This window comes from Erpetoichthys calabaricus, chromosome 2 (assembly GCF_900747795.2).
Source record: "Erpetoichthys calabaricus chromosome 2, fErpCal1.3, whole genome shotgun sequence".
Lineage (NCBI taxonomy): Eukaryota > Metazoa > Chordata > Cladistia > Polypteriformes > Polypteridae > Erpetoichthys > Erpetoichthys calabaricus.
Window position 1 is genome coordinate 29,229,649 of NC_041395.2, and position 23,567 is coordinate 29,253,215.

The 23,567-nt window shown below is 38.6% G+C and overlaps 1 protein-coding gene across 1 annotated transcript in view; it reads right to left on the bottom strand.

Annotated features, from left to right (window-relative positions):
- The window catches only part of ighmbp2 (immunoglobulin mu DNA binding protein 2), an 80,032-nt gene that overhangs the window by 19,682 nt on the left and 36,783 nt on the right, over positions 1 to 23,567 (bottom strand). The window contains exons 10-11 of the mRNA XM_028793532.2: positions 13,353 to 13,535; positions 524 to 642 (exon numbers count right to left, since the gene is read on the bottom strand). Coding sequence (XP_028649365.1) covers positions 524 to 642; positions 13,353 to 13,535 — 302 coding nt within the window. The remainder of the gene's footprint in view (positions 1 to 523; positions 643 to 13,352; positions 13,536 to 23,567) is intronic.

Genomic DNA, 23,567 nt, shown 5'->3' on the forward strand with positions numbered 1-23,567 from the left:
CTATGAAGAATGACTACTGTGTAGAAGAAATAAGAAAATATAAATCTCTGTGTGTGACCTTTAAGAATTGTAATTTGCCACTATTATATGTTGTGATAATGTTATGTACCATGTATTGTTGTTTGTATTATGTTGTTTTTCTATGGTATATGCCTCTGTAACACCAACAAATATTCATAGCAACTATACTGCCTGAAAATTAAGTTCAAATTCAAAAGAGATAACAAACAATAACAAATAGCTTTCACAGTTCATCTATTTATTATACACTTTTCAGCATTCAACACTATGAAACATCAGATCCTCCTGAGTACAGTACAAAATCTACTGGGCCTGCCTTGACATCTGACTCCTACCATTTAGGTATATCTTGCAAGACTTTGGAAAAATTAGAGTTTGGGCTTCAAACAGACTAAACATCTTTGTAACCTAGCTTTCTTAATTAAAAAAAAAAGGTTCAACTAGTTATTTATAAAATAATGTATCCATAGTTTAATCAGTAAAAATAAAGCAAAAATGTCACCTTGATTGCCTTTGGATTGCTCATCTTCAACGTCCTGCTCAAAAAGCCCGCAGCCAGCTGTGTCAATAAGCAGCAGGGGAAGGCTAGTCTCTTCTATGGTACTAACTCCAGGCAAATCCCTATCATGACAAGAGGAATAAGCTGTAACGTTGTTAGTGAATGAACGATTTTCCTAAATGTTGTTAGGAAACCTAGTTAGGGTAAACAGTACACTACTGGTAAAAGGTCTTAGAGCACCCCCACTTTTTAGTTTTATTGAAATTTAAGCAGTTCAGGTCCAGTGAACAAGTACAAAGGTGTGACTGTCTATAAAAACAGAATAGAATTTGGGTGTTCTAAAACTTTTGCCCATTTTAACAGTAACTTTCTTCTTGACACTCAGCCTGTCAAACCTACATCTCAAAGTTTTATCTTCGCAGTTAAAAATGAGGCACTTATCACACAAGCTTTGTCTTCTGACTGTGTTGTTACTTTGAACCTGCCAGAGTTTCCTCCAATTTCCTTTTGATTGCATGGTAAACTGTACTCAATGACACCTTTCACTTTCTTTGTAATTTCTCTGAAGAAAGGACCTATAATTTTCATGGGTTATAATGTCTGTTGATCTTCCATTGTTAATTGCATATTTGTTGCCATTATGATAGCAGTATACTACTTCCTGCAGTACAACATTGTTCAAATAATGCTTCACATAGTGTAGCAACATAGTTTCTTCCATTACTGCTTTTATACAGGCAGAGAGTTTGTAAGTAATCAACAAAAGCTGGAAAACCTGTAGGAATTTTTTACATGAGCTTGCAAGGCTTACCGTAGATACTCGCGTATTAGTCGAAAAATTTATGCCTTAAAATTCATTCAAAAAACAGGGTCGACTTATCCACGGGGCAACACAATTTAATGATTATAAGCCAGCAATGGGTCTTTTTACTTCTGGTACATGCTTCCTCAGTTGGTTTGCCCAGTTGATTTCATACAAGGGACGCTATTGGCGGATGGCTGAGAAGCTACCCAATTAGAGCAAGCAGTTAAGTTCCTGTGTGCTGATTGGCTCAGCGACGGAGCACCAAATTCGATTCCGCTGCATTAACCAGGAAGTCTCGTCTCGCTCATTCAGCATCAATGTGTTTCGCTGTGTAAAGAGCTAACTTTTGTGCTCTTTTGTGTTTATCTTTGTGCATAGTTAAGCCCTTCGTTATGGCTCCAAATCGATCTGCTCCTGCTACTGCTTCAGAGGCCGTGCCCAAGCGCCAACGGAAGATGTGAACGATTGCCATAATTATAATTATTTATAATTTGTTTTACCCTCAACTTATATGCGGGTCATAACAAATTTCGTAATTTTCGGCTTAAAAAATATACTCGACTTATCTGCGAGATCGACTAATACACGAGTATCTACGGTAACTAACTTCCATTGCTGCAGACAAACTGGTTCCCTGAAAAAGGCCTTTTTTGTATAGGTTTAAAAATTACAATATTTTTCAGGTTTTGGTGACCTAAACTTTTTTTTTAAACTTCTGGCAGTTTACTGTGTACCATTGTATCATTTCAGGTTAATGGAGGTGTTCTGAACTGTCATATATAAAAAATCACTCTGAACTAAAACTTTTGACACCTGCCAAGCTGCACGGTACTTATGTTAAAAGATACATTCAGGTTATATCCTGCATTTATTTAATGGAGGTGTTTGGTAGCATACTCAACTAACTTTTTTACAGGTTAAGAGTGGACAGGCCTTTTTCTCAAATGATGCCAATAAAATTCAGAAAGAAAACCAGACTTCATATCTGTCTTAGCTTTCATGTTTAATAATTAGAACTCTGATATTTTATAGCTGCATCAGTATCTGTTAATTTCTATAGTATCTCTTCTTTTATTCTTACAAACTGCCAATAAGACATTAACTGACACCCACACTTTTCCATGACAGACTTTTGCAGTGTAGGGTCTAAAATCCCTTCTACACCTGCTGTTTAGTTCAGCCCTAAATGTGTAGTAAAGAAGCAAGGCCACAAAACTGAAAATCAGCAGAAAAAATGAAATAGAAGAACCCCCTAAATGCTGACAATCCAAGTGACCTAATTCCAGAACAACTAAACAGCACATAAGCACATACTGAAGTTGGAACTAAATGACCAAAAAAGAAAAAAAATAAAACACAAAGAGAGAATTGTCAGCAAGAAACTAAAGCAAACATGGCACAATGAGAAGAGTTTATGTTTTGTACAAATAATAAATAGAGCAAGAGAAATCTAGGAAAAGAAAGACATGATGTCAAAAGGGATATCAAAAGACAGGATGGAAGTAAGACAATCAGAGAATAGGAACCAGATGAAGAGACTAGGGAACTAATTCAGTAAAGTACCAGAATAATTTAGCGCACAATAAAATTGCTAGTGTTAAATGAATACTTTAAGTGTACAGTACATATATTTTAACACTATTGGAGTTAATTTAGCACTGGCCATGTTACTGCGTGACATTATGGGAAGTTAGCCAGTCTTACAACATAGCATTACCAGAGTGTTAGATATAAATAATGTATAATTTAAACTAAATGGGCTGCAAATTAGAAGGCTTGGAGGAGAGTGCGCTATATTTAAAAATAAAATTCTAGGAATATGCAGGAGGATAAAGCACTCCAGATTAAGCATATAAAGCATTGTGTAAGGGGACATAAAAGCAGAAATTGGTTTTACAGTATAAGGGGATACAAAGTACCACAAACCTACAGTGCAAACGAAAAGAGGAGACCTTAGAAAAATGTCACATTTTAAACAGTGACCTCAGAAGGATGTAAATAAAGAAACTACAGGAGGAAAATACAGAACCTGAATTACAGAGACTGGAATATTAAGAGTTCTGAATCATCCGAAATATCTTCAAATGTGTTGATACCCTGATAGATCCAAGATGGAAATGATATGGAGATTTCAGTAATTCACAGGACCTTACTAGAAATGGTAGATACTCTCAACCCAACACTATGTCTCAGACAGCACATGGAATAAGATGAACCAAAATTGACAAACTTAGAAGTTCAGTTTAAAAGAAAGGAGAAAGAGAAAGTGCAGGGTGTGGTGGAACAAATTAAGATACAAATGGGAGGCAGGAAGGGAAGTTACAGGGTGGGACATCCCAACTCTAGATCGGGTGTAGGCATACATACAATTAAATAATTCTAAATTTGGTAAGGACACCTCAGCATTCAGCCTGCCAGGGCATCTTTTTACATTGCAGAGGAAATGGGAGATGAAAGATCCTCTGACAAGTATTTGAGAGGGAAGCATGGCACTTAAAAAACTGAAAATCTGAATCAAAGTTCATTTTAATATTTTCCAACATCAAGAATGTAATGATAGCATAAAACAGGATCAAAAGGAAGGTGAATTCTATAGAACTCTCAGAATGCTTCAATGGTTGAAGAAAGCAATGTTTTGCACTATAGTGAAAAAAATCAAGTCGTAAATTGTAAATTTGTTTCAAAATGGGACAAAGAAAAGATTGTTGACAGAAATGGTTTGATGAAAGAAGGTTGAAGTTGGACCAGTTTGTTTCATAGTTATAGACATCCATATATGAACTAGACAGAAACTATCAAGAAAAAACAAGATGTTGTACACTTATTATGAAATTTTATGAATGTCATATTTAGACATAACAATGATCAGATCCAAATTATAGTGGGCAATGGAAACATCTTCAAGAGAAATATTAAAAGGTTAAAGAAAAAGAATAAGTCTGGTACCTTTGAAGACACAGTAATAGACAGCAAACAATAGACAATCATATTAACTAATTTGAAACCAAATCTCATCAAATCCTCAACCACCAATAAATGCCCAATTCATGCAGTTGAAAGTTTCCTCTGCAACAAGTGAAAGAAAGATGATAGGACAGGGCACGGTCATGGCTTGTCATACCGTACTGGTGCATCTCAATATCATTGAGAAGTTAATTTATTTCAGTAATGCAATTCAAACAGCGAAACTCATATATTATATAGATTCATTACACACACAGTGATATATTTCAAGCGTTTATTTTTTCATTTTGCTGATTATGGCCTACAGGTAATGAAAACTCAAAATTCAGTACAGTAATCCCTCGCTATATCGCGCTTCGCCTTTCGCGGCTTCACTCCATCGCGGATTTTATATGTAAGCATATTTAAATATATATCACGGATTTTTTGCTGGTTTGCGGATTTCTGCGGACAATGGGTCTTTTAATTTCTGGTACATGCTTCCTCAGTTGGTTTGCCCAGTTGATTTCATACAAGGGACGGTATTGGCAGATGGCTGAGAAGCTACCCGGCTTACTTTCTGTCTCTCTTGCACTGACTTTCTCTGATCCTGACGTAGGGGGATTGAGCAGGGGGGCTGTTCGCACACCTAGACGATACGGACGCTCGTCTAAAAATGCTGAAAGATTATCTTCACGTTGCTATTTTTTGTGCAGCTGCTTCCTGAAATGACATGCTGCACGGTGCTTCACATACTTAAAAGCTCGAAGGGCACGTATTGATTTTTGACTGAAAAACAAACTCTGTCTCTCTCTCTCTCTTCCTGCTCCTGACAGAGGGGGTGTGAGCTGCCGCCTTCAACAGCTTTGTGCCGCGGTGCTTCGCATACTTAAAAGCAAAAAGCCCTATTGATTTGTTTGCTTATTTTCTCTATCTCTCTGACATCTGCTCCTGACTTGAAGAGGAAGATATGTTTGCATTCTTTTAATTGTGAGACGGAACTGTCATCTCTGTCTTGTCATGGAGCACAGTTTAAACTTTTGAAAAAGAGACAAATGTTTGTTTGTAGTGTTTGAATAACGTTCCTGTCTCTCTACAACCTCCTGTGTTTCTGCGCAAATCTGTGACCCAAGCATGACAATATAAAAATAACCATATAAACATATGGTTTCTACTTCGCGGATTTTCTTATTTCGCGGGTGGCTCTGGAACGCAACCCCTGCGATGGAGGAAGGATTACTGTATCAGAAAATTATAATATTACGTAAGACCAATAAAAAAATAATTTTTAATATAGAAGTGTTAGCCTACTGAAAAGTCTGCCCATGTACGCGCTCAATACTTGGTCAGGGCTCCTTTTGCATGAATTAATGCATCAGTGCAGCGTGGCATGGAGGCAATCAGCCTGTGGCACTGCTGAGGTGTTATGGAAGCCCAGGATGCTTTGATAGCAGCCTTCAACTCGTCTGCATTGTTGGGTCTGGTGTCTCTCATTTTCCTCTTGACAATACAGGTCAGGCGAGTTTGCTGGCCAATCAAGTACAGTGATACCATGGTCATTAAACCAGGTATTGGTACTTTTGGCAATGTGGGCAGGTGCCAAGTCCTGCTGGAAAATGAAATCAGCATCTTCATAAAGCTTGTCAGCAGAGGGAAGCATGAAGTGCTCTAAAATTTACTAGTAGATGGCTGTGCTGACTTTAGATTTGATAAAACACAGTAGACCAACACCAGCAGGGGACATGGCTCCCCAAATCATCACTGACTGTGGAAACTTCACACTGGACCTCAAGAAACTTGGATCATGTGCCTCTCCATACCTCCTACAGACTCTGAGACCTTGATTTCCAAATGAAATGCAAAATTTACTTTCATCTGAAAAGAGGACTTTGGACCACTGAGCTGTTAACAGTCCAGTCCGTTTTCTCCTTAGCCCAGGTAAGGCGCTTCTAACGTTGTCTCTGGTTCAGGAGTGGCTTGACACAAAGAATGCTGTGACAGTTGTAGCCCGTGTCCTGGATGCTTTTGCTTCACAATCCTCTCAAGGCTGCGGTTATCCCTGTTGCTTGTGCACCTTTTTCTGCCACATTTTTTCTTTCCACTCAACTTCCCATTAATATGCTTGGATACAGCACTCTGTGAACAGCCAGCTTCTTTAGCAATGACCTTTTGTGGCTTACCCTCCTTGTGGATGGTGTCAATAACTGTCTTATGGACAACTGTCAAATCAGTAGTCTTCATCTTGATTGTGTGGCCTACTGAACCAGACTGGGAGACCATTTAAAGGCTCAAGACACCTTTGCAGGTGGTTTGGGTTAATTAGCTGAGTGGAGTGTGTCACCATGAGTCTACAATAATTTTCTGAGATACTGAATTTTGGGTTTTCAGTAGCTATATGAAAAGAAATAAACAACAATAGCAAAATGAAAAGAAATAAAATGCTTATTTCTTGAATTACTGAAATAAATTAATTTTTTGATGATATTGAGATGCACCTGAATTAACGTAAAAAAAATGGACAGCATGCACTAAGCAAGTAGCTTTTTCAGTAGTTTTATAAGAAAAATTACTAACCTGTAGCACTCATTCACTAGTTTATATTTAGAAAAAAGTACTATGGTTTTAGTTCATGAATATATGAGCTACTGACCTGTCGTCCTCTTGATCTGTGTGCATCCCAATACTCTAATGCATGCCTTTATATTAATAACTATACACTTAAATTAATGTTGTGTCACACTGTCAAACTGCAAGCTGTAGCCCTTGAATCTTTGTTGCTGGCACTGAATATTTCATCAAGTCAGGATTCATTTAATGAAGGCACTGACATGAACAGACTCACAGTTTCATTTATAATCAATTTTAATACCAAAAATGCAATATATACTTAATTCAATTTCACCTGTAGTAAATAGAAAAATTAACAATTATAATATAATTATAGAAGCATAGTTGTGTAGCATTAAAGGTATTAAAAAACTTTCCTTTTATTTAAGTAGTAGCAGTTTTTTTTAATGATTTTACAGTGAACAGTATATAAATCAGGAGACTGCAGTCTCACAAAAGAACTTAAAAATTGTTCAGTATGAAGTCAGACTTAGGATGAAGCATTACTACGAACTCAATAACAGGATGTTGGACAGGGAATAAATATTAAGTTGTGCATTGAGGGAAATGAATGTGTCAATATTTAATGAGAGCAAAACAGGCTTAAGCAGTCTGTTTGAAGATACAGTATCATTCATACATTAACTGCAGTCACACAAGCCACTGGATTTTGTAAATCATTATTGTCAATTTCTTTCTTGTGGGCAGAATACTCTGCAAGATTTATATCAAGACAGATTAAGCTGATTTTTTACACTGATTGAATTTCTCATTGTAAATAATGCAGAGCTTTTAATAGTGTTAGTTTATTTATACTATATTTATATATTATTAGTTTAAACAAATTCAAACACAATCTGTGCAATTGTCAAGCACAATAATTACATTAAAAGATAACTTTGTAACATTTTAACAGTAACCAAATTTACAATGACAATGGCAGTGAAAATGTATCCATTACCTTAAAACCATATCATGTGTAGTAGGTATACATTATAAAGTGCATAAACAGAGAAAGCTATATGTATCTATATACTGTACATTATTTGACAGTAAACTATGTAACATTCTATGATCTGCTTCTCACAACTGAGAGGGCACCCGTGGCGGATGTTTGCCGACTGGCAGACCAACCACATGCGTTACCTGGTAGGTAACCACCCATACAATCAGGTCGGGACTCAGACAATGGATGCTATGAATGTACTTACTCCGATCTCCAGGCTGTCAAATAAATGAACCACAAGCTGTGGCACAGCGTAAAGGGGCTTCGTCTCTGACGCTGACGTCCGAGGTTCGATCCCCGCGAGGGGTGCAGTGGAGTGTGTACGCCTGATGAGCCCAAATAAGGGAGAAACACGTGTCGCGTACTCTTTGCATTATTTGACTTTACCACATGTGTTACCTGGTAGGTAACCACCCATACAATCAGATCGGGACTCAGACAATGGATGCTATGCTATGAATGAATATATATATATATATATATATATATATATATATATATATATATATATATATATATATATATATATATACATATACACACATACACACAAAAACACACACAGAGTAACTATATTAGAAAGGGCAGAGCAGGCCCTTTTTCCACTAGGAGAGTGAATTCCTTTTAAATGGGAAGTGACATCCTTCACATCTTCTATAAGTCTTGATGGCCATTGCGATCTTATACACTGTGGTGTGCTGGGCTGGTAACATCACTGCAAGAGAGGCCCAATGAATCAACGAGCTAATTAAAAAGGCAGAGTGAGTTATGTGAAACTCTCTGGAACAATTCTACACATCCTCTCTCTGACACACTAACTTGGACTAATTTCAGCTAACAAATCATTCAGCAGAAGTGTGTCAAGAAACGAAACAGCAATACCTGATTGATTGATTGATTGATTGATTCTTTCTAACAAATTATGTTCTTCTGGTAAAAAAATAAAAAAATAAATAAATAATACAATGGACCCTTACCTTACACAGAAGCCACAAACACCCACAAACAGAAAAGCTATATTTGTTGCTGACTTGATAATCTCTGTCCAAATCCATTACATTAGACTAAGTGGACATTGTTCAAAACTGTAAATACAGCCCTTCAAAGTGCCAAATAACAACATCTTCCAGTTATGAAATCTCGGCCCCAAATATACTAATGCATTGAGTTACATTACCTTGTCTGTTATGTCACTTACTTTTAAAAATATATTATGTATACTTCCAAGGTCCCCACTGTAATTTTGTTTATCTTTATAGATCCTTAGATGGTCCTTGTTATTACTAATGTTACATAAAATAAATATTGATTTATTGGTACAGTACATATTATTTTCACTGTACAAAACTAACAACTTGACAGAAATAATTTAAATGCAATATTAAAGCTTGTAGAATTACTTACAACACCATGCTTTCAAGAACAGCATCATCATTCAGCCCTAAAACGAACAGACTGCAAGCAAAGCAGAATAAAGGGAGTGCCTGCTATATAACATAACTGCTCACATTAAAAAGTGCACTGTATTGAGAAACAACATATACAGTAGCTGTTCCTTTCATTAGAAAAAATAAAAGGCAATAATATGGATCAAGCACTTTTGATTTTCCCTCCAAGCAACCTATTTACCTTACCAAAACATTTAAAGGTAACATATTGTAAGGAGCATACAAATTAATACACTTAAAAATATCAGCTAAATAGTGATAGTTAACAAAGCAACACTGAGAAGATGAATGGCCTCATTGTGACATGAAGTTTTGAGGTGAACAAAAATTTTAATTGGAAGAGGCAAGGGAAGGATTAGAATTACTCAGGATTTTCTTCATCTCTTCCTGAAAACAATTTCAACACTTCAAGTTTGTAAGCCACTAACTGGAGTGGCACCAATACAATGCAGAAAAATGTCTTATTTAATTTGTTATGCGTTAATATATTGTATCGTTCTATATAATCCCATTTTTCTTTCACATTCCACATTCATATGCTGTATAATTCTTTTTCACTTTTATTTTCACAAAAGATGCGTTCAGAAACATGTTCTACTGCAAGACTTCTTTTTCAGGGTCAGCAGTTTTGAGTGTGGCAGCTGGGGGCTGGAGGCTGACAGAGCAGAACGGAAAACCAAGATAAGAGCTGACACGCATTTAATAGTGCCAGTAGTCAAATGCAAAAAATAAAAACAGCACAAGGTTTGCACCTTCACTGTGCTTTATCAAACTTTCTCTTTCCATTTTACAACGTAATCATGTCTCTTTTTTCCCCCGTCTAGGATAATTCCCCTTATTCAGTTGTCCATCTGCCCTATTGGCTAGTGGTGCTATTCATGTGGTCTGTCAATCGCATCTGCCAAGTGCTTCATTTGCATAAAGCCTGTTCTCAGCACAATGCAGTGCATATATGTAGCATATTAATAAATATCGAAAAATAAAAAATGTATTGACAAATGCAAAAACATCTGTTGACTTATTTTTTTTTTCTGTAACATCAAATTTCAACCAGATCTGTGAAAGCATTTTTGAGATTTTGGGTTATTTAATTTTTTTTATTGCAGGTTTTTTTTAACCTCCTAAATATTTATATATTGAAATTTCCTTTATTAGCAGATACCTACTGGGCTAGATGCACAATCTTGCCAAATGTCAGCTTTTTAACTAAATTGGAAATATTTTTTTTTGTTGTTGAGTGAGCAAGTGAGTCAATCAGTCTGTCAACATTAAATTATACAGTATATAGATATGGTTTCATTGACCCCAAAAAATAAGGTTCTGAGAGTTGCAATTGTTTCCCAATTTAATACCTTTTAAACTCTGTTATATATTTTCTTGCGACACCAATTTCAAACAGCTGTTCTAAAGATGGCTTGCCATTAGGCAGAATGGTTAGGAATGTGCTACACAAGACTTCATTACTGATATAGAAAGTCAGCGTTGTGCACTTCTAGGTTTGCCCAAGTTTGTGATCCTTTCTGCCTTTTTTGGCCATTACTTTTGGCTTATGTTTTTTCTCGGTTTATCTGCATATTCTTATTTTTGATTCTCTTCATACACTCCATGATGGATATTGGGCACTGTACTTGTTTTCTAGTTTTTTGATCTCCCTGTAGTTGAGTTTGGTTAGTTTATACTTTTTTTTTTTTTTTACCCCATTCCATTTCCTTTCAAAACAGCTGTTACCTTGTTCAGTCAGTACCAAGACAACTGTACTAACACTCAGTCAGTGTGGTTCTGACTTCCATTTGACTAAGTCAGAAAGATAAAATATATTCCATCTACATTGTGGAGAAGGATTGAACTTGATTTACCACTGCCATGGTATTGATATGTTGCGCTGTTTAAGTAGTTCAAACAAACTCGAAGACAGATGACTAAGTAATTGAAAATATTTCCATAGATGACATGCTGAAATTTTCTTAAGTCATCTTTAAGATGAGTATGACTTTAGTATATTACACTACCTAATCTTACCAGATCTGTGAATATACATAACCTTGTCTGTTCAAGCCTGTCCAAGTAAGGCACGTACTTCTGTTCTTTCTTCGATTTACCTTAAAAACTGGTAAGCTTCGTTTATTACATTAGATGATTTTACTGTAGATTGTAAAACAATTTTGTGGTCTTGTAAGCACTTTGACTGATTAACTGCAACATCTTTAAAAATCAAAATCACATCACCTATATACTCATCATAATACAGAACTAAATAGGTAATTTGCACTGTTCACAAGTTTAGTCTTACAGACCAGGGGTCTCATGTATAAACGGTGCGTACATACAGAAATGTTGCGTAAGAACGTTTCAGCGTTCAAATCGCGATGTATAAAACCTACACTTGCCGTAAAGCCACGCACTTTTCCACGGTACCTCATACCCTGTCGTACGCAAGTTCTCTGTTAGGTTTTGCAGACTGGCGGCACCCAGCGTCAAAGCAGTGCTACTGTTTCTGTGTGGTTACCCTTTCTTAGATCCACATCCACGACGGCGGCTCAAGTGCTCCTTGTAGAACTGTTTGTACTTGCAAGTTACCGTAAGGTAATTGTACTTATGATACAGTTATAACATTACATAACCTGAGCCACTTTATAAAGCACGTATTTACATATGATGACGATATCATTTTTAAGATGAAATGCAGCAAAATATGTTGATTATATTACACAGATAAAACTTTAACTACACGGTGCCGCAGCGCTAGCGAGCTTGAGGATTCGTTGTTTTCGATGTTCCTTAAAAGTTTTGAAGAATCGCCGTTCTAAGCTTACAGATGGCTTAACGTCTATTACAGAGCTGATTGTGTGGCAATTGGGTATTTGGAGAAAGAAAAGTAAGGACAGGAATTGGGGGTTAGTACATTTGAAAAAGACAGTACTTCTGTAATAAAGCATTTCATTGAAGGTCGCGCATGGTGCAGCAAGCATCTTGCTGTAAGACATGAACAATCACTGCGCCACCGTGTTCCCATGTCTAATAACATGCTTTAACTCATATGATCATGAAAATGATATCACGTATACTTCTCAGTATTTTAATTACTCAGAGAGCCGTAATATTACGAACGTAATGGATTCTGTGTCCTTTTGGAGAAAGAGAAAGCCCGGAAGCACATAGTGATTCACACACATAAAGCACATAGAAGATCAAATACAAAACAAAGCATTTAACGTGTTACTTTAGTTACGATGGGATTTGAGAAACTAGTAAATTAAATGATTTTAAGATGAAGTTTATGATGTTCTACTTTAATGACAAAATAAAGTACGTGATTAAAGTGGAAATTTCGAGATTAAAGTTGACATTTCGTGCTTTTTTCCCCACTGTGTGCCTATTTTTTTTCTCTTTACCCTAATAAGCTTTCATATGACACTCAGAAGTTGGGCTACGAGATGCCTTTTCACGCCGACTTTGATATGTAACAACTTTTTTATTTCGGGCACTGTACGACTTTGTGAACTTGAGCTTTTGAGTTTCTCCGACACGCTGTGTCACTCGATCAACTTCCTTTTGTTGCTTATATAACTGTTTAAACCAACAAATAGTACGTTTTTCTTTGCCTCCATTTGGTATTCGCTGAAATTCTTCTATTTTTCCTCGTACTTTTGCCATTGCCTTTTCACAGAACGCTGGGCTTAAGGGCTATTTATATTGATTTGCATATTCAAAGAGGCGTAATTCTGGGAGTTGGGGCGGGACAGCAAGCGCGTGCATGTGCGTTTATTTCCACGCTGAGCGAGATTTATGTAGCAGAAGAATGTGGAAGTTGGCGAACGCACAGATTCCTGCATCTGGATTTTTCTGTGCGTAAGCACATTTCGGCTTTTGTGCTTACGTCATGTTATAGTGCGAATTCTAGGCACGGCGTTATGCATGAGGCCCCAGGTCACTTAGCAGTGGAAACAGAAAACAGGACAAGTAAACATGAAACAACTTCTGCAAACCAGATCTGAAAAAGTTATTTTGCAAAGGACAACTTACTTAAGTAGATGGGCCTCTACAGATGAGTGAGCGATTAGTCGACCTCCATACATCTCTTCTGAAGCCCACTTCATGATCGCCTGGTTCATACGATACTGGACAGTCAGCATTTTAACGACTTTATCTCCATACTTTTCTATCAAACGCTCCATTAAACTCACAGAGAGGCCTTTTGCTGCAGCGCTGTATAAAAAAAACATTGAGAACGCTGTAATAAAAAGGGGCACTCTGACAGCTTGTCTTTCTATTAAATATGTTATTCCTGTAACAAAGTTTGGAATTTGGTCTGGTGAAGCAAATACAGCATAAATACAAACAGCATAAAATGAGAACAGTAGTCATTATTCCCTAATAGCTCCCAAATAACCACGTTATCACAAAGACACTTAGACATATTCATCCTGTATAAGAATCTCATGTATATCACAGCTTGTGGACAGGCACTGTCCTTAAATCTACTTGTTGAGGTCAATTGGCTTTGACAAAAGAAGAGTGAACAAAGGGAGGTTGAAGCTCCTTAACTTGCTTAGGCAGCCCAGAATAAATGTTTTATTTTCTCACTGATCTATTTGATTTAAGTCTTCTTAATCTAAGCAGAAATTCTCTCTCTATTTCCATCCATCCATCCATTTTCCAACCCGCTGAATCCGAACACAGGGTCACGGGGGTCTGCTGGAGCCAATCCCAGCCAACACAGGGCACAAGGCAGGAACCAATCCCGGGCAGGGTGCCAACCCAGCGCAGGACCTCTCTCTATTTCTCACTCTCTTTTTCCAATTTCCAAATCACCGGGTATTTAATTAATGGTTCCTGAAACTACTAAGAGGTTATGGAGTTTTTCACAAGTGGAAATTATAGACAAATGCAAAATTAGAGCAGTCATTATTTCATTGTCTGTAAATTTTACTTCATCCCCCAGTTCACCCCTGTGGCGCAATTCCTCAAGGGTGATTCGGCTTGCAGGATCCTCATTATTGAGGACACAAGCAGCTGGACCAGGCCAAGGGGATGCCCACATAACACCTGGCTGCTGCAGATAGATGGTCATTTTGGGGGGGTACTACCTGGGGGGGCTGCCAAACGGGATCCCGAGCTGTTTTGTTGTGTGGTGGGTGCGACAACCAGTGCATGCTCCCCAACCTGATCTGACCCCAGTTCCTAAAATACTTCACCTTCTCCTTGATCATTTTCTAACTACTGAAACACCGAAAGAATCTCTAACAGTCATCTCTTACATTTTTGCCTTTTTTAACCATTGCAGTCATGCACTCATAATCCCTATGGTTAGTTCTGAACTAATTTGTCTTATGTGTCTTCAACTATATTCAAATGTTTTTTTTTCTGTTTATTTCACAAATTGTTTTTTGGTTCTCACTCTATTCTGTTTCCATTTTTTAGACTTTTCCACATTTGGTCAAAATTTGCCCTATTAAAATAAAATGTAACATGTAGTTTTTGGACAGGCACTACGGCAAGACGCCATATGTAATGTACTGTATATTATACTTACTAGACCCTAATGGCTGGATCATGTATCTCTATGAATTCTTTCTAGATTGTTATAGAATAATACATCTAGACAGGCTTCTAAACATACTGGCACTTTAACATGCCGTGTTAAAAGAACAGTTATAGGTTACATCTATGAAATTCTTGTAGTTTCTCATTTTATGATTATCACAAATAATATTAAAGCAATTAACATTCTCCAATACTCTCCCATACAAAACTATTATCAATATGGTGCATACTTAAATTATTGTTTGCATATGGGAGCCTGGAACACATTTTCAATATCAGATAACCTTTGCTAAGGTTTTGTATTTGAATCCAAATATGTCTCCCGGCTGGCCTGGGAACGCCTCGGGATTCTCCCGGAAGAGCTAGAAGAAGTGGCCGGGGAGAGGGAAGTCTGGGCATCTCTGCTCAAGCTGCTGCCCCCGCGACCCGACCTCGGATAAGCGGAAGAGAATGGATGGATGGATATTATCATTATTATCATGTTCAGAGGAACATGTTGGTGCAGTGGTAGCATTGCTGCCTCCCAGTAAGTAGACCAGCGATCGACTCACTCACTCTCTCCCTGATTAGAGTTTGCATATTCTCCTCGTGTCTGTGTGGGTTTCCTCCAGGTGCACTGGTTTCCATCCAAAGTCCTGCAGGTTAGGTGGATTAGTAATGCTAAGTTGGCACTAGCATATGTGGTGTGTTCATGTGTGTGTGTTCAACTTGCAACAGACTGAATCTTCATTCTTGCTAGGTTCCATTATTGCAATATGAGTGCAGTAAATTTTTCCGATTAGGAAAAGTGAACACTTTTGCAAATTTTCTTTTTATGTTGACAAAACATGTTATGTTTTAAAAGCATGTACACTCATACCAAATGAAAATATAATGTAGCAATTCATAAGTTGGTTTGTGGTTTGCCGCACAGTGGTCACGATGGAGGGAAGCTTGGCTGAGATATTCCTGACTGGTTGACAAGTTCTGTGAAAAATGAAAACAGGTAGCCAATATAAACTGATGGAAAACCAACAAAGCTGTTCAGGGCAAATATGCAACACTGGTCCTCTTAAAAGGGAACAAAAATACAGTCATCATTTTTGAGGTTTATGTTTTTCATGTCAACACACATTCTAATAACGGCTCGTGATATGAATTATTATACACGTGTGTCATCATTTACCTAGTTTGGTTGCATTTCCCTACTTCATCAACGGTGCCGCTAAGATACCTTATTATGTATATGTAAATATTCCAAAATCTGCAATGCTTCTAGTTCCAGGCATTTTGGACTAGGGATACTAAACCAGTACAAACATAAAAGGTAATGATTTCTTTACTTAGCCAAAATAAAATGAGTAGTACAGTAAAAATTGCAGACATCAATTCTAGAAGTGTCTAGAATTAAATAAATAAGTTGAAGTTGATTGTAGCTTGTAAGAAAAGGCGCTATATTGCGCTCGACCCGACACAGATTCACCTGGAGGCATGTATAAAAATAAACTTTTTTTTTTCTTCAGCTGGAGGGCACGTCTTCCCCATAATCCCTCCAGCCACAACACAGTCCCAATAACAGTATAGCACCAGTATACCACACTCTTTTCTTCCACCACCACTCCTCACCAAGCTTTGTCCTCCTCCCACCCGACTCTGGCCCCTGAGTGGTGGTTGCTGGCTCCTTTTATAGTTCACCCGGAAGTTCTCCAGGTGTTTGATCACTGAGTTCCGGCTGCACTTCCGGGTGTGATGAATCTGTTGCCAACACGGGCTCAGGAATCCCAAACACAACATCCCCTGGCGGTGCCTGCAGGACCCCAACAGGGCTGCACTCAACTCCAATTCCTAGGGAGCCCTGTGGGAAACTGAAGCACTGCTCCACCCCAGGGGGGCGGCCATCTAGCGTCCAGGGGGAGGTATTGCAATGTTCAGGGCTGCTCCCCCTGAATATAATGTGCAGGGGCGTCCCAGCTGGGCATGGACACCAGCCGCCTGCCACAAGCTGTACTGTATATGCTTATGATATTATAAAAATAGCAAACACCTGGTTAAATCTGAGGGATATGAGTATAGCATAGCAAATTGAACGTTTGTCTGCTGAAAAAAAGTGATGAATTATACCTATACCATATCCTATACCCACTTAATCCTGAGTAGGGTCACAAGGGGACTGGAGCCTATCCCAGCAACCATACAGCACAAAGCAACAACGAGTTATAAAAGTAAAACACATTAGTCAGTTTTTTTGAAGGATCCATTTTGTTTCGATTCTGTAGACTGGACTTACATTTGCAACTTTCCAGCCATTAGGGACTTCTCCCATCTGGAGTGACTGCTGAAATATGCCTTTGAGGCTTTTAGGGAATTTTATATTTGGAGGCTGTAGGGAATTGATGCATATTAGTGTTATTCTTAGTATGTAGATTTACTTTGATGCTTATTTTACCAAATCAGATTCCATGCAACTGACTTTGTAGTGGCAATAAAATTTCTCTTGCTTTTTAATTTATTTTAACTATGTTTTTTAATTTGAATTTGAGATACATATATATGTAATACATGAATTCATGCTCTACACTATCTAACAGAGTTAACCACCAAACATCAGTTTTTTATTTGCCTTATTATTAATTATTCACTAAATGAAGTTTCCACAGAATTTATTCTGGTTTGTCTCCGTGAAGGACATCATATACAACAAAGTTTAACTGATTGATTTTTCAGAGAATGATTACAAGTATATTTTGAGTATCAGCAATATATACTGCAAGTTACTGATGTGATTTAAATGAATACATGTATCAAATTCACTACAGATCAATAGTTTTAGAACACCTTAGTTTTTGTGGAAATGCAAGCAGTTTAATGTCTTAATGATTCATGAAATAAAGGCATAGAATGAATAAACAATGGCAAATAAAAAAATAAGGAATCATCAAGTGTACAAAATTCTATTCTGTTTTTTGATTAATAAAAGTAGCTACCTTCTGCTGATGTAACTGTTAAACTGTGGTAACCCTTTTGATTCAGAATGCCAGTCACTCATTGCAAGGTCACTCCAGCCAAAGAATCCCAGACCATCACACCTTCTCCTCAATGTTTGACAGCTGGTGTCACACACTGAAGAACCATCCTTTCACCAACTCAGCAGCATACAAACACCCTGCATGATGAACCAAAGATTTCAAATTTTGTTTCATTAGTCCATAAGAATGTCTTGCAGACTGCAGTAGTCCACAGTCAGTATTTCAAGGCCCTATTTTGTCCTATAAGGAATTGTTTTCTTACTGCCACTTGCCCTGTCAAACCCGCAGCACAAAGTCTCCTCTTCACAGCAGAAATTGAGACTTGCTTTTTTCGCCCACTGCTAAGCTGTGCCTGAAGCTGTTGTGCTGTGAGTCACCAGTCATGCAAGCTCATGACCCTGTCTTCTAACTGGGTTGTGACTTTGGGTCTGCCAGATCTCTTCCTATCTGAGTTTTTTCCAGTTGCCTTTGGATTGCGCAGGACACCACTGTAGTCACTGACACTTGGATATTTTTTTGTTGCAATTTCTCAAATGAAAGGCCTACACTTCTAGGGGTAATAATGTTCTGTCTAATTTAATTTGTTAACTTCCATTTTCTTGCCATTACCATTGGAAATTACAACTTTCAACGTTGTTTCAGGTGTAATATTGTCCAAGTAGTACTTCAGGGGGTATAGTAACACAGACTTTTCCAACTCTGCTTTAATACAGACAGAGGGATTTTAAGTAATCATCAGAAGTTGAAGAACAAATTTTTTGCTTCAACTTGTAAGGCTTAATTTACTTTAATTGCTGCGGAACATCTGTAGCTCCTCCCTGAAGAAGGCCCATTTGTAATATTCTTAAATTTCCTTTTGTTCAGTTTTTGCTGACCAAAACTTTAAATTTAAACCTCTGGGAGTTTATTGTTTACCTTTTCACCATTTTAGGTCATTCATTGCATTTCAACTGAATAAATCTGAAGAAAAACTGAAAAAACTTTGGACCTGTAGCATAGTAGGACACAGTATTAAACCAATGAGAAGACAATTAACTGTGCGTTCAATGACATTTACAAGCTTTTCAAGAACACTGTTTTCCATAATTGATAAAAAAGAAATTACTTTGAAATTACTAAAAACAGCATACATAAAATTAAATACAGATGTATAAAAATAGCATCAAAAACACATCAAATCTGCCTTACACTGAAAGGTATTCAAATAATGAACAAAACAACCAAACCAGAGAGGTAAGGAGGAAAGCCTAAAGCTCACTGATTAAAAAAAAAAAAAAAACAGTGTCGAACAGAACTCTTTGTATTCCTCGTGCAGTCCATGCAGGACATGTTCAGTCATCGCCTCTGGGTGCATGTGTCAAAACCCAAACAAGTCGATTCTACCTCTGGTTGGTCGCTCAGCTGTAAGGTTAAACTCAAAACTTGTTGGCACATTCTACTGATGCCAATCAACTGACCATTCCTCCTCTTGCCATACATGCCAAGACTGGGCAATGCTTCTCTGTTCTTTTTCCAAAGCTGTGAAATGATACCTTTGTCTATTTGAACTGCATACAATTTATTTATATTTTAATGTCTTTTGAAAATAACCTTTTTATTAAATATTTGGGAACTGCGTAGTTTCTCTTTTACAGGATAACTACTGTTGTACTGACAAAGAGTTCAGGATATTGATTTTTGTTCGCAACTTTTTGTCTACTTGTAGGTATAATTTCATGACCCTCAGAAACACGTCTTCTGACTGGGTTGTGACTTTGGATCTGCCAAATCTCTTCTTATCAGAGTTTCTTCCAGTTGCCTTTGGATTGCATAAGACACCATTGTAGTCACTGACACTTGGAATTTTTTTTGCAATTTCTCGAAATGAAAGGCCTAAACTTCTAAGGGTAATAATGATTTGTCTCATTTTATTTGTTAACTTCAATTATCTTGTCATTAAAACTGGAATTTTACAACTTTCAGCAGTATGGAGCAAGAGTTTGCAAAACGCTACCAGAACACTGACTGGGGTTATGTTCTGTGGTCAGACAAAACGTAAATCAATAAAGGTAGGTTTGCTGTAAAAAGAAGTATGTCCATACTGAACAGAGCCTGATTCCCACTATCAAGTAAGGTGGATGTTCTGTAACATTGTGGGGCTGTTTTCCTCCACATGCCCTGGAAACCTTGTTATGGTACACGGCATCAAGGACTCCATGAAATATCATGGAATTCTGACTTTAAATAGGGTTGTCTTTACCAAGAAAGTAAAACTGAGTCATTGCTAGATCTCCCGGCATGACAATGATCCAAAACGTCCAAACCAATACAAAAATGGTTAATGTAACACAAAATCAAGCTTCTGCCATGGTCATCTCAGTCCCTAAACATAATCTTCATTTAAAACCTGTGGGGTGAGCTGAAAAGGAGAGTGCATAAGAGAATACCTAGGACTCTGGATTATCTCTAGAGCAGGCATGTCAAACTCACTAACATTGGTGGGCCGCTTCGACTGCCATACGTGCGTCAGCGGGCCGCACTGTAACAAGTACTATTATACTGTTATACAAAGTTACTGTAGCTTTCTTTCCAATACTGAAAACTTTAAAAAATGTAACACTTAAAGTTTAAAGAAAAGCAATTTATTTACATGCAGTCTCCATACAACAGTGTAGAATTAGAGTCTTAGCCTCTTAACTAGGTCCTTATTATATTATATTCATTATATTATATTCATTGCTTATATAGGAGCCTTACAGCGTGAGATTTATTTCTTTTGTCCCGACACTTGTCATCTCTTGTTAGTAACCAGTTTGTCAATATCAGGCTTGAAATCTTGTGCAGATGCAACTTTTATGAAGGATGAAAGATGCTCGACGGTAAGTCTTGAGCGATGTGGGGCTTTGGTAGCTTTCATTAACTAAAACAATTGCTCACAAAGGTAAGTGCTTCTGAACATTGACAGTACTCTTGATGCCAACTTACGGATCTGCACATACGAGGGTGGCAGGTAAGCATACAAGCCTGGCACACCAACTTCGTTGTATTTTGCCTTCAGAATAGAATCTGACTGCACTTCAATCAATTCCATTTGGATATTCTCAGGCGCATTCTCAACATTGTAAGAGAACAGCGCAATGCCCTGTTTGTGCAAGAGCGAGCCTCCTGGCAGCTCTTCTGCTGCTGCGGCTTTCTGAGCTGTAGCGGTTCCTTCTCCCCAGATCTTTCTAGTGCCGCCATAGCTCCACGGATAAGCGCGCTTCAGCCACTGACGCGGATCCAGGCAGTCCCTGCCTACAACACAAAACCAAGGTCCAGCCAGTCTGGCCCCCCAGAGCCGACTGCCGTTCGGCATGGGACTTACCTCCCGGATCCCGTTGGTTGAAGTCAATTTCCTCCCCATGTCCTTCCCAGTCACGATGCCAACCCAGGCATCCTTAGCGACGACGTGCTTTTGGGAGTCTGCTGCCCTCATGCCTCGCCTGCTCTTCTGTCTCCGCATCGGGTGGCGATGCCGCTTCTGTGAACCAGGTGTGTGTAAGTACCTTGCTACTGCGGTGTGTGTGTGTGGCCTGTCCCGCTGTGCCGGGCTGTCCACAAAATAATTTTTTTTAAAGGGTCCCTGCCTTGTAACAGGCGGAGAGTCCCATCTGAGATGCCATTGTGGAATACCAGCCTGGACACTGACAGGCAGACACCGATAAGTCCAACATACACAAGTTTATTTACAGTAAATCGACAAAACTGTCACGCATAGCACCCAGTGCCCCTGCACCAATCACCCTTAAGTCCGGGCCTTCCAATATGCCTTCCTTTCTTCTGCCGCCTTTCTTCCTCTATCCCGAGCTTTGTCCTCTTCCTCCCAACTCCGGCTAATGATTGGAGGAAGGCGGCCTCTTTTATACTCACCCAGAAGTGCTCCAGATACCCTCTGATTGTCTTCCTGCGGCACTTCCTGGTGTGGTGGAAGTGCTGCATGAGCACCCGGAAGCACTCTTGGTGTCCCTGGTAATCCTTTTGGCAGCACTTCCGGGTGTGGTGGAAGTGCTGACGTCCAGGGCTCCTCAATTCTCCAGGCGCCCCCTGGCAGTGGCCATGGGCCCCTACAGGGTTGAGCTTCTATTCTCAGTTCCTGTGGCCCCCATACAAACCACGGTGGCTGCATGGGAGGCATAGTCCCTCTCCCGGTCCTTCCAGGTGTCCCGGCTGGGCACAGCCTCCAGCCGACTGCCATTATATATATATATATATTATTTATATATTATATATTCACACAAATCTTAGGTTCTTAAAAGATGGAATTACAGAACGTACAGTATTTTAAGAAGTACAATCAAGTGGTTTTGAAAATATCCATCCATCCATCCCGCTATATCCTAACACAGGGTCATGGGGGTCTGCTGGAGCCAATCCCAGCCAACACAGGGCGCAAGGCAAGAACAAACCCCGGGCAGGGCGCCAGCCCACCGCAGGGCACACACGCACACACAAACACACACACACACACCCACCCCAAGCACACACTAGGGACACTTTAGAATCGCCAATGCACCCAACCTGCATGTCTTTGGACTGTGGGAGGAAACCGGAGAACCTGGAGGAAACCCACGCAGACACGGGAAGAACATGCAAACTCCACACAGGGAAGACCCGGGAAGCGAACCCAGGTCTCCTTACTGCGAGGCAGCAGCGCGACCATTGCACCACCGTGCCGCCCGGTTTTGAAAATATTTGCTAGAAAAAGATGACAGAAAAAATAAAATTGAATTTTCTGAGGTCCTTCTATTGCAGTGCTGCTATTAGCATCAAATACAACTACAGCTTATGTGGAACACTGCCAAAACAGCTTCTGACAAAATCCACTTATTAAGCTGGAGGCATGCTTCATGTGGAGATTGCATTCATCAGTAATGGGTGAACAAAACAATATTACAGCAGAGCAAACAAGCCAACCAACAGTGCAGAGGTTTCACATGGCATGTTGTGCACACCCTTGGTGCAGTATCATTGGAGAGTGGTGAATAGATGTATGAAATTGTGCTTTAAAGTAGAAAAATCTCCAGAGAAACGGAATCACTTCCAGATTAGGAGATCCAGTGTGTTCAAGCAAGAAAAATCACTAAAATAATTGTTACATTTATTTAAAAAAATGTATGTTTTTTTAACATTTTATGTCATGCAATGTCACAAAACATTTTTTTCTAATACATTGTGAATATGACTTCCAGATTAGGATATCCAGTGTAGAAAAATCACTAAAATAACTGTTACATTTACTTAAAAAAATGTATGTTTTTTAACATTTTATGTCATCCCTTTTAAAAGCCTCCACCTTTTTCCTATTCCCTCAGTTCTGTTTTGGACTCGGTTTTCTGCACATCAGTGCTGTGTAACACTTTTGCAATTTTGCAGCCAGGATACCAATTATACTGGTGGCTGCCCCAAACCTTGCTATGACTTGTGGTCAAGTTTGTGACACACCACATGAAGTGCTTTCACGATGGTTGAATAACGTTCGCACTTTTACTTCTAAAATTTCCAAATCTCTTAGTATCCACTTAGTTGTCTCTTTTAATACTGGGAGGTTATCCACTTTTTCACATTTGAAGTCCACAGAAAAAGAAAAGTTTAGAGCATCTGCCATTTCACTCTCTGTATTTTTAATTACCCTTTACTATTCCTGATGTATTTCAATTCCTCCTTAACTGTT